Raw genomic sequence first — 12,176 nt, 5'->3', positions numbered from 1 at the left:
GTTCTGTCATAATTTTAGTGCCTCTTCTCTAAATTCCAGTTATACACATATTATCTCAGGTTATGAGGAATAAGAAATCAAATAAACTAATACCTATAAATAAATATGCTACTAATGTATTAATTTTAATAAGAGTATTTGCAGAGTAAAAAGTAGCCTAAAGAAGGAAGGGCCCCCCCTGAGGGAGTGAATCACTAATAGTAAAATATTAGCCCCCTGAACTGTTGTTCTGTGGTTAAAGAGCATTTCTGGAGTTTCTCAGATTATGCCATAGAACTTTTATGCCAAGCGTAATATAGATTCTGATTAATTTAAAATATATTAAGACAGCGGGAAACAGTCTTCGCATATTAGAACATATAGATTTGAAATTACAATTATTAAGTGTGATGTGTCTTCCTCATAGAAGTAAGATTGTGTATTAATCCCTGGTCTTTGCTTGTTATTCTCATTTCCCAAGTAGTCTTTCCACAGGTTCTTATTTCTTCTCTTCTTTTTTTCTTTTTTCAGTTGCTCCCTAACCCTGGACTTTTTTCTGCATCCACATTAAAGGGCACTATAATTTTATTTTTCCTTTACTTCAGGAAATGCCACAATAAAACAGTCTCGATACAGGATTATCATCCGAGAAGCAGCCAACGGAGGCCAAGAATGCCCAGATACGTTATTTGAAGAGCGAGAGTGTGAAGCTGTGTCATTGTGCCCCATGTATCGGTAATTAATTACCTTTTTAAATAATCATTAGACCTTAGAATAAGTCATGACCTATTTCCTTTCATATAATATATGATTATTGTATGAAATACTTGTAGTGAGAAATACAAAGAGGTAGCATTGTTTATCTTCAAATATCTCACTGGTTTCCCCTCTTATCTGGAATATATTTTGAAAGAGTAAAGAATATGAAAGTCTAATTAACAGGAAAAAAAAGAAACAACCCTGTTTTGATTGTAACTGAGCTGCTAGAGCTCTGCCACCCAGGCAATCAATTTTCAGGATCAGGATCCAGAGAGATTCAGGAGGAGGTCCTTACTTGGAAACACACGCACACTCACAACTTACCTCATTCTGTTGTTCTCATCCTAAAGGCTTTAATCAAGAACTAAGAACAAATGTGTACTTCTATAATAATTGTGTATTTTAGTTCAAAAATGGTTCTGGTTCGCAATTTTTGTCATATACACATTTTAAGAAATCTTAGAAAAAAGTTTAACCTATGGAGAAATTGTTTTTAGAAAAAGAAAATGAGTACCTTTTAAACTCTATATGTTACCTATATGTGCCCCTTTGGCAAGTTGGTGATTATTATTTATAAAAACAATACCTGAGGTTTGTGTGTTTAGTCATAAACTTCCATTCTTTTAACATTGGATTGAAACACTGCTTTAAAGTACTTCTGGATTAAATTCAATCACTGTTGAGTTTTACTTATTTGTGAAAACAAGACCATGGTCTTAAAAATTGTGCTGTTATCAGCACACATAAAAATGCCTTTAGCAAAAATGTCTAGTGTTTCTCCTGATTATTTGAGAAACTGTATCTTAAAGCTATGGGATTCAAGGGCTAATTTACTCAGAAAAATAGGTTTTGTTTTTGTTTTGGCCACACGGCCTGCGGGATCCCAGTTCCCGGACCAGGGATTGAACCCGGGCCCTCAGCAGTGAGACCGCAGAGTCCTAACCACTGGACCACCAGGGAATTCCCCTTGTTTTGTTTTTTAAGAAGACCTCCCGCTCGTTAAAGTTTAGGATGTCATTGAAGAAGTCCAAATTATGATCAACTGCATCATCCTTTCCTCCCATTGTTTCTATCTGATGACCAGTTTGGGGAGGATGTAAATGAACACTGGAACAAGCCCAGACTACCAGTTTTTGCTCATCCTCCACAGGGCCATTGTGGGAACACTGTCAATATCCCTCCTTTTGTGCCACATATAAATATGGAGGCTTCTGAGCTCAGCAAGAAGAGCTCTCAGGGAAGGTAGCCAGTTGAAAAAATTAGCCAAATCAAATACTTTTAGACATTTTATGAACCCAGTGCCATTATAATCAGAGAAAATCCCGGAAACTGGATTTAGTGGGCTCTCCTTCCTATTGTCCACTCTGTTTACTCTCGTGTTGCACTTCAATTTAGTCACTCATGTTTGAACTAGTTTCCATCAGTGACCTCCTGCCATATTCCCCAGAAATCAGTTCCACTGTACATGGATGGGATGACTGTATCATGTCTCCTGATGCGTCGTTTAACATGTGTCCAAGTTACCAGCATGAGTCTATGCCCTTTAGTCAAACATCCTTGAATTTTGAGCAATATGTTTCCAATTTAGATTTTGCTTTCCCTTCATTGGTTTGTTAGGGAGGCAAGTTAATGTAGACCTTTATCATTTTCTTCTGATTCTTCTTTTTTTAATTCCATTAAGGTGAGACATTCTCACGTTTACCAAATTAAAACAGAATCAAAATGCCTATAGAAATTTTTCTGTAAGTTTGAGCATTTCCCACCATGTTAAGTTAGTAAGTGTTGGAGAGGGGAAATTTCCCCCTCTACGCTTCTTGAGTTCTTGTGGCTGGCCTAATAATACAGTTGACATGAGACAGATTAGCAGGAGAAAATGAAACAAATTTTAATTCATATGCGTGGAGGTCCCATAGAAATTGTACCTTAGAAGTGGCCAAAGCGGGCAGCTTTTATACTTTTTAGACAGAGCAACAATAAATCTGTGAAGAATTGACAGGACGAAGAAACGTAGGTTTTGGGTGCTCAATCCGTGAAAGAGTTTGGGCTTGGGGTAGTAAGTTTAAATAGTAACAAGGTTTGTTTATATAGCCCCGAATTCCCTATCTCTGGTGATAAGGGTGTCCTTCCACCTCCAGATGTAGGGAGGGCACATTTCCCAGGAGAGATTTATTTCCTGCTTTCAGGGAGACAGAAGGGAGGGTCAGAGTGTCCTTCTTACATTAACCATTTTTAAAGTAACTTTAATTCAAAATAATCAATATGCAATTGAGGCACATTTTGGAGTGGCCGACAGTATAAGCAAAAGGGAAGACAGCACGGGCGATGTGCCCCTGTATAGCATTGGCAGTGGGGTGTCCCCAGGAGTCTGTGGCTGAACATCGAGGGCTGTAGGACTGACAGCTGGCCTGCCCTGCCCCGACGAGTGCGATCGCAGACATGTCACTTAACATCTCTGAGCCCAGGCTTATCCTTCTGAAACTAAGAGTCTAGCAAGAGAGTCCTGGACATGTCTTCCTTTTACTTAGCATGCTAAGCTAGATTGAATTCCTTGGTCTCACTTTAGAAAGTCTTTTGTGAACTTGAGGGATCTGAGTGAATGACATGTCCTAGTTGAAAAGCTAAATTAAACCCCCTGCCATTTCAGTTGCTGTGTTTTGGAACTATGCTTAATGCGTCTATGCATCTACAAAGTAAATTTCTACTACTTAAAAGTAATAGGTGATTTCTTTAAATGTGACAGGTTTTTCTATTTACCTGTTTCCTGATTTCTGCCTAGCTCTTCAGTTATTCTCATTATGGAGCCCACTTGAATGAGTTCAGTGATATGTATTTTTTACTTTTACATTTTAATGTACTTTGCTTGATTCTGAAAGATGGTCTGTTATCTATCCCTTAACACCACCACTGCCTCACTTACCTCCAATTGTTCAAGACACCTGAGACTCACTTAGTCTAGATGGGGGAAGAGGTGGTGGTGAGTGCAGAGATTAAAGCCGGGCTATGTTAAGTGATCTCCGCACGCTATATGAATCTAGGTTCACATGACTAAGAGAATCCTTTGAAGTGAATTTTCCTGAGCAAAGAAATTCTGCTCCATGTTCTGATATACATTATTTTTTCTTTTGCTGAGACTTCTTTTTTATTGTGGTAAAATCACATAACATAAAACTTTACATCTTAAACTTTTTTTTTTTTTGCTAAATTCACTTTTTTTTTATTGAAGTATAGTTGATTTATAGTGTTTTGCCAATCCATAATGGAAAAGAATATTTAAAAAAAAGAATTTCTATATGTGTAAAACTGAGTAACTTTGCTGTACAGCAGAGATTGCCATCTTAAACATTTTTAACTATACAGTGCAGTAGCATTAATTGCATGCACATTGATGTGCAACAGATCTCTGAATTGTTTCATCTTGCAAAACTGTTAATAGTTTTACTTCATGTTTCTGTTTCATTTTTTGACGTAGCATCTCTTATCAGAGGTATTGGCCCATGTGAAAAAGGGTAAAAAATATACCCAGTGAAAGAGGAGAATCTGTGGTTACATTTAGAGTTTGGGTTTTCTGGAATATTCTGAAGACACAGGTTTAAGGGCTTAAATCATAGTCTGTCCTATGGGTCATAAAAGTAGAGTTTTGATCACCTTAAAAGAAACACACACTGGAAAGCCAGAAGGATTCCTTAGATACTGTTTCCTCTGTGGAGAAGAAATATTGGTAATTCCTCAGAGACAGATCCATTCCTCTTCCCTGAGAGGAACTATCACATAAGATAAGTCCCCATGGCCCCCCACCTCCCTTTTACTCTATAACCTATGGAGACATTTGAGCTACGCCAAAGTCCTAGGAAACACCTTGTGAAAAATTTGAAGCAGAAGATCAAGTGTGAAAGCTTGCACCCAAAATTTTCAGGTGTTCAAACCTTGATTCTCTAATGCTCCAATGGGACATAGGGATTTTCTCTCTTTTATTTTCTTTTACTGTTTTTCTTTAAACAATTTTTAGTTCATAAAGAGCTAAGCTGTCTAGATTTGTTCTATGCTTCTAATGCTTTTTATGGCCACTTTGTGTGCAAAATGTCCACATTTTAAAAAGTGGAATTATTGCATTAACCATGGATCTAGGGCAGAGGGACTGTTGCCATCCCTAGTGTGTGCCAGAGCTCCCTTTTATGACATTGGTTTCAAATCCATTTTTATTGCATTACTACCTTTATGTTTTTGGATTTCAAATTCACCTATTTCAAATATTTCTTTTGTATGTTTGTCATGGTGAAATTTCTAGTCTGCTATTCTTTGTCATCACAGGTGGAGGCCACAGAAATGGAGCCCCTGTATCTTAGTGCCAGAGTCTGTCAGGCAGGGAATAATGGGCACCAGTGAAACCTGCGGAAAGGGGGTACAAACAAGAGGTAAGGGAATTTTAAAACAGTTTTTCTATTCAAATGCAATTCAAAATTATGTTGCTCTTATAAACTCTTGCCTATTTTTATATTTGAATAAGTTGTGATCTTATTGGATTGGATTATTTATATTTATTACTGTTTGAGTTTAAGTTTGGCATTAGTTAATGCTGATATTTTAACCATAACTAGCTAGTGCACCTAAGGACTAATGCAGTGTAAGCAAATATCTGTTCTCAGCCATTAGCATACGCCAGTGCTGATGTCCAAATGCATGTTGGATATTAGTCAAGGAGTGAAGGATGTGTCAAGATTGGACCCGGTAGTACATATTGTACTTTTTAGGTGCTCATTACATATTTGTTGAATGAATTAACTAATCATAATAATCATGACTTAAACCTGGTTGTTATATACATACTTAGAGTATGTTTTATATGTAATATACATAGAAAGGAACCATTAAAATTTCTGGAAGATGCTGTGAATAGGCTTCTGGATCTGAGTAAAAGTGCCTTTTATCATCAATGTCTAGAAGGTGTGGCATTTTGAAATCTCTGAAAACCACTCAGAAACTCGTCAGATTGCTCACTGTTTTGTTTCATTCATAAGCTAGATGCCAATGATATGAGGTTTGATAAAAAGTGCTTTATTCTTTTTTTTTTTAATTCTTTTTTTTTAATTAGTAAAAGTTTACTGTGCACACACCAAAAAGACAGTTTGCAACCAGGGAGCACTTAGACCAAAGTGCGGAATGAGAAGAAGTGCTTTATTCTTAAAAATCTGACCACTCTGTTACTAAAGGGATGTATGTAGCAAAATCGGACCTTGTAGGACCAACTGCATATCGCTTGTCTCATAATTCAACTAAAAGGCATATTGAGAATTGTTTTTCTTCCTGTTGGATAGGTTATTGTATTAATCAGGATCAGTCATCCCAGGCAGCACAGTAACTCCCTTCTTTGTTGATTCACAGGCATAAGAAGCCCAATGTGGGTGGGTGGCAGTTTTAACTTCTAGTTCAATGGAATCATTGCTGTGTTTTTAGTGGAAACATTCCTCCCTTTGGAAGTAAGGGCTTATAGGGTAGCAGAGCATAAGATTGCAGAGGAAAAGAAAGCACAAATTTTACTAGTGGATCACTATGGGTAGTAATAGGTTGTGCCATTCTCATTCCCACCCTTGACTCCTGGGCCTGTGAATCCTGGCTATGGGAGGGAAAACACCATATATTGGATGCTTCTGGAAAACTTTTTCCCAACCCTGCTAGGTATTGCCACCTAATTGGTACTATAAATGAGTCTTCAAAAGACCTTTTCACCATTTTATCAAGCCAGCTGCTTCAGGATGGCAGGGAACATGGTAAGACCATGAATTCAACGAGCATGGGCCCATTGCCACACGTCACTTGCTGTGAAGTGAGTTCCTTTATCAGAAGCAATGTTGTGTGGAATACCATGACCATGGACAAGGCATTATGTAAGTCCATGGATGGTAGGAAATTTTGCTAGAAGCATCGTGTGCAGGAAAGGCAAATCCTTATCCTATTTGAGTAAGTACCTTTTCTGGTAAGAACAGAACACGACACCTTCATGATGGAAGTAGCCCAATGTAATCAACCTGCCACTGTGTAGCTGGCTGATCGCCACGAGGGATGGCGCCATATTGGGGACTCAGCATTGGCCCCTGCTACTGGCCGATTGGGCACTCAGATGTGGTTGTAGCCAGGTCTCCCTTGGTAAATGGAAGTCCACGATGCTGAGCCCATGCATAACCTTCCTTCCTACCACCATGGCCACTTTGTGCATGAGCTTATTGGACAATGGCAGGGGTAGCTGAGGACAGAGACTGACTGGTATCCACAGAATGGGTCATACTATCCACTTGATTATTAAAATCCTCCTCAATTCAGGTCACATTTTAGGGAGCATTCACATGGTACCCAAATATGTTCACATTTTTGGCCATTCAGAAAAGTCTTTCCATGTACCACTTCCCTAAATTTCCTTGTCACCAGTTTTCCAATCATGTTCCTTCTAAGCCCCTGACCATCCAGCAAAATCATTGGCCGCAGCCTGTGGGTCTGTACATAATCCCACATCTGGCCATTTCTCCTTCTAAGCAAAGTGAACAACCAGGTTTACTGCTTGAAGTTCTATGCACTGGTAAGGCTTCCCTTCCCCTCTGTGTTTCAGGGATATCTCAGAAAAGGGCTCGAGTGTTGCAGCTGTCCATTTAAGGGTTGTGCCCACATATCATGCAGAACCATCCGTACACCAGGCCCAAGTCTTCTCTTCCTCTGTCAACTGATTGTGGGAAACTCCCTAAGAGGACATACGTGCAGGCTGGGAGAGAGAAGGTAGTTTAGCAGGAGTGGGGACCATGGGCAGTTGGGCTACTTCTTCATGTAACTTATAGTGCCTTCAGGGCCTACTTGGGTTCAGTCACACATATACCACATCCATTTGATGATGGAGTGCTGCCGTGTACGCCCTACCTTGTGGCTTGATGGGTCAGATAATATCCAGTGTGCATGGTAACTCTGGTGGCCCGTGGTTAAGCATTCAGCCTCTACTAAGGCTGTAGCTGTTCCTCAAATGGAGTAAAGCTACCCGCAGAGGATGGCAGGGCCTTGCTCCACAATCCTAAGGACCTAAACTGCGATTCACCTATAGGAACCTGGAAGGGCTCCAGGCGGCATCCCTGTCTGCCACTGATGCTTCAAGCACCATTGAATCTGCTGGATTCAGTGGCCCAAGTGGCAGAGCAGTCTGGAGCTGTTACAGAGCCTTTTCTTTTCTGGATCCCACTCAAAACTAGCACCTTTTCAGATCCGCTGGCAAATGGACTACAGTAAATACACACCCAAATGACGACGTTGCCTGGAATCCGAAGAGGCACGATAGATGCTGTGTCTTTATTTTGGTTGTAGGAGGGGCCAGACGTAACAACCTATCTTTTCCTTAGAAGGGATATCTCAACATGCCTCACACCACTGGACCTTTAGACATTTCACTGGGGTCGAAGCCTACTGAATTTTCTCAATTTTTTTATTTCCCACTCTCTGACATGAAGATGTCTTACCAATGAGTCCAGAGTAGTTGTTTCTTCTTGCTCACTAGGTCCCATCAAGATAGTCACCAATGTAAAGGCCAGTGTGATATGTTATTGAAGGAAAAGTGATCATATCCCTTCAAACTAATATATGAAATAGGGCTAGAAGTTGATAGGCCCCCAAGGAAGGACAGTGAGAGTATATTGCTGGCCTTGCCAGATTAGAGCAGACTGCTTCTGGCCATCTTTATTTTCTCCAAGTACATTAATATTTGGAATCAGGGCTCCAGCATATGAATTTTAGGGGTTAGAATTCAGTCCATAATAGTTACACCTTGGAAATGATGTCCCTGTGGGAACATTTGCAGATGTAAATTTGATTTGCAAGGTAGTTTGATTCAGGGCTGCTAGGAGGCTATACAGTGATTCTGTAATTTACAAGAAGGGGCCACTTCCTGAAAACATTTTACTTCCATATGTCAGAAAATTATAATAATATAATCTTGTTATTACAAGACTTGTGCTTGCTTTCTTCTGCAAAGTTGCTATAAAATATCTAGATCAGCAAAATCTACATAAATAGTCTTTTAAAAATGGTACCTTTGTGCAGGGCACAACTTAACTCTATATGTTGACCTGGACTTTGATGCTCTGTGATACTAGAGTATCATTATGGTTTGTTTTCACTGCAAAGCCATTTAGTACATTCTGCAGAGACATTGCTCCTAAACTATGTGGAATCTTATCCTATAACGGTAAATTATTCTATCTGTCTTAGAAGTATTTTAAATGGATTCTAGCTGGAGGCCAGATAGTCCTTTAAAGTAGGCAAGGTAGATACCTGAGTTTTCCCCAAGTTAGACTCCACCATTAGAGAATTCCTTGTGTTTACTTGTTGGGAAATTTACACTTTTAAAGCAGTAGGATGGGTCTCCAATTTTAAGACAGTGGAGCCAAGATATTTCTACTCCCATCTTTTCTCTAAAATTACTTCAAAACCAGCAAGGGAAACATGAAAGAGTAACAAAAAAGTAACCTTCAGTGAGATCCCCTTTATAAAATTGTTCCTAAAAACAAGAAGCGCAATAAGCTCACCTTCAAGTAAATTAGGGCCGTCTGTAACCTCAGTCATATTGTATGATGTAGAAAGTGGATGGAGATATAGGGAAAGTACTTTGCAGAGCAGGATTATACCTAAGTGTTGGCGCAGTTGAAGGTGTGGAGGCTGAAGAGAAACAAGATGATTTGGCCTGGACAACTCTGGAAAGGCACCACCTCTGCAAAAGGAAGTGGGCAAGGCTGTGTGTGTGCACGTGTGAGCGTACGCATGTGTAGGGGATGGGAGAAGAATCAGGAGCTTTTGAGAGTCTGACTAAAGAGCAGTGAACACTCTCCACACCCAGCCCTTCACCTTGCAGAGTCAGGAAATGCCCATAGTTCATAGCTATGTAGCTCATTTTTGTTCAAATAGTCAGCTCCGACCTATTGCTAATTTTGTGGGAGCCTGGAGGTTTATTCCCTGTGGATGTTAGAACCAGAGAGGTCGTGGACTTAGGACAACAGGCAGGGGAGGGTGGAGGCAAGGGGCTATACTGAAGTCAGGAGGATCAAAGGAAAGTCTGAAGAAGGAATTAGGAGACCCTCAGTCCCTTCCTCCCCTGCTTTGGCATTCTGGTCAGGCAGCTTTTACACCCTTCAGTCCCATGGAAGCCCGATCAAGCTGGAAACACTTTCCATTTAAATTTCTATTTCAGGATTTTTTAAATCACAGAGGGAGGCATAAATTCAGGCCAGTTTGAGATTATAAATTCTCACAAGAGATTTTGGTCCTCTCACTACCCAGTGTTAAATTGTAGATATGTAAGTGGTCTTGCCAAGACATGTTACTTGGCAAGTCTATTTCCAGTCTACCCTTATACTGAAGGCCAGCCTTTGTGGTCATCACTTCTAGTATGGGGTATTTTATGAGGTTCTCCATAACAGTTCTTGAAGTCATGAAAGTGGAAACTTTCTCCAAAAGTCATGAAAGTGGAAACTTTCTCCAAAAGTCATGAAAGTGGAAACTTTCTCCAAAAGGTTCTCCAAAATTTAATAGAACCCCTGAGGATAAAGGTTGTCCCTCTTGCTTACCTTGCATCCCAAGCTTTTACTTTGTTTTGTGCTTTATGGGTTCCTTTCCTGTGGGCCAGCCCAGCAATCCATTTAGAAGATATATATTTTATCCAGTGTTTTTTTTTTTTCTTTTTCATTAGAAAGGCCTTTTATGATTTCTAAGCCATTAAACTGCCCCAAACAGAAGTGCTCCTTGTTTTATCTCATTGTGTTTATATTGCTGACCTGGTTAATTGACTTGTAGTAAGAATACATTTATATAATACTTTAATACTTTTCTAATCAAAAAAGAAGAAAAAGAAAAGAACACAGAAGGGCAGATAGAATTACAGCTGTCACTAAGCATTTATACCATCTTCAAGGAAATGGGAATTTGGGTTCCATTGTCCTAGCTGTCCAATCCTTCAGGGAGAGCTGGGTATTCTCTCTGCACAGCTTCTTGTGCTTTATCTGAATTAAGAAGGGATGATAGCTCAGCTTCTATGGCAAATGAAAATATAAGAGGAGGAAACTTAAATATTGCAACATACTTTGATGTATCTGCCCTTCATAGGGTAGAATATCAGTACTAAAACAAGAAAAAGTGAGGATGCTGGGGGAGTGAATTTGTCTACGGATACGATCTGATTCTTGTTTTGCTACTCACAGTGACTACTTTAAAACTGGCTTAATGGACTTGCCAGTATTTTTCTTTAGGATAGTGCTTTCCTCTCATTCAAAAGTTTATGCGTATACCCTATCATAGCAGAGAGACTTGACATCTATGACACTAAAATGGATACAGAGTAGGTGCCGGAGATCAAAATTGTGTTGCCTTAGATATCCTTGACTTCCATGAAGTACCTGCATTCTTTTCTTGGTTTGTTCTCACTGAACAATGTTTATGTGGACCAAAGGAGGAAGATCTCAAATCTTCTGTCAAATCTTTTTGTTCTTCCTCAAATTGGTTTTTGTTACTGTGAGAGGCATAGGCTTCTTCCACAATAGTTTTGATGGAATCTGTGTGTTTCTTTTCATTCAAAGGATCTCTTTATTTTTTAAATTGAGTTGTAATTAACATACAATATTGTATGTCTCAGGTGTACAACATAGTGATTTGATATTTTTATTCACTATGAAGTGATCACAGCAATAAGACCAGTTACCATCCATCACCATACAAAGTTGTTACAATATTATTGACTGTATTCCCTATGTGTACATTACATCCCCATGACTTATTTATTTTATAGCTGGTAGTCTGTACCTCTTAATCAAGGGATCTCTTTAAAAGGTGCTCTTCCAGAAAAAAAAAAATTGGGCAAAGTCATCCACTTTCAGAATAAGTTCTGGATTACTTTTATTTTTAAAAGGCAGGGAGTTAGAAATAGGAATAAGTTAACTTTACAGGTATCCTTGCATTTTAAGAGTCTGGATGATTGGAATTTTTATTCTCCACTTGGAGGCCGTCATAGTCATTTAACCTTAATAAGTTGCACAAGTTTATTTTCTATCATATTCATCTACATAGATCACAGCAAGAAGTCATTTCAGTGGATTCAGAGAGGAAAACAAACATACAGGATTCAACTATGACTGAACAATAGTCTAAGACAAAGACAGTCACTGTCATCTCCATATCTGGTGAGAGAGGGAGAGGGGAAAGGTAACTTCTTCCATTTGCTTCAAGATTTGAACAAAAATGAGCTACATAGCTATGAACTGTGGGCATTTCCAGGAGAATAAGAAGTAAATCTAGCTACCTCCAGAACTCCGTCCATAGATGTAACTGTTTCTTTCTTTTTTTAAATAATTTTTTATTTATTTATTTTTGGCTGCGTTGGGTGTTCATTGCAGGCCACGGGCTTTCTCTAGTTGCAGCGAGCAGGG

The 12,176-nt window shown here is 39.2% G+C and overlaps 1 protein-coding gene across 2 annotated transcripts in view; it reads left to right on the top strand.

Moving 5' to 3' along the window:
• The window catches only part of THSD7B (thrombospondin type 1 domain containing 7B), a 1,176,114-nt gene that overhangs the window by 796,899 nt on the left and 367,039 nt on the right, over positions 1 to 12,176 (top strand). For both annotated transcript variants that reach the window (XM_082395801.1, XM_082395802.1), the window contains 2 exons: positions 585 to 714; positions 5,047 to 5,150. In XM_082395801.1, the coding sequence (XP_082251927.1) occupies positions 585 to 714; positions 5,047 to 5,150 (234 nt within the window). The remainder of the gene's footprint in view (positions 1 to 584; positions 715 to 5,046; positions 5,151 to 12,176) is intronic.

Source organism: Balaenoptera borealis, assembly GCF_965194805.1.
Source record: "Balaenoptera borealis genome assembly, chromosome: 6".
Taxonomy (NCBI): domain Eukaryota; kingdom Metazoa; phylum Chordata; class Mammalia; order Artiodactyla; family Balaenopteridae; genus Balaenoptera; species Balaenoptera borealis.
Note: the sequence above shows the minus strand (reverse complement) of the source record. Positions and strands in the feature narration are given on the sequence as shown.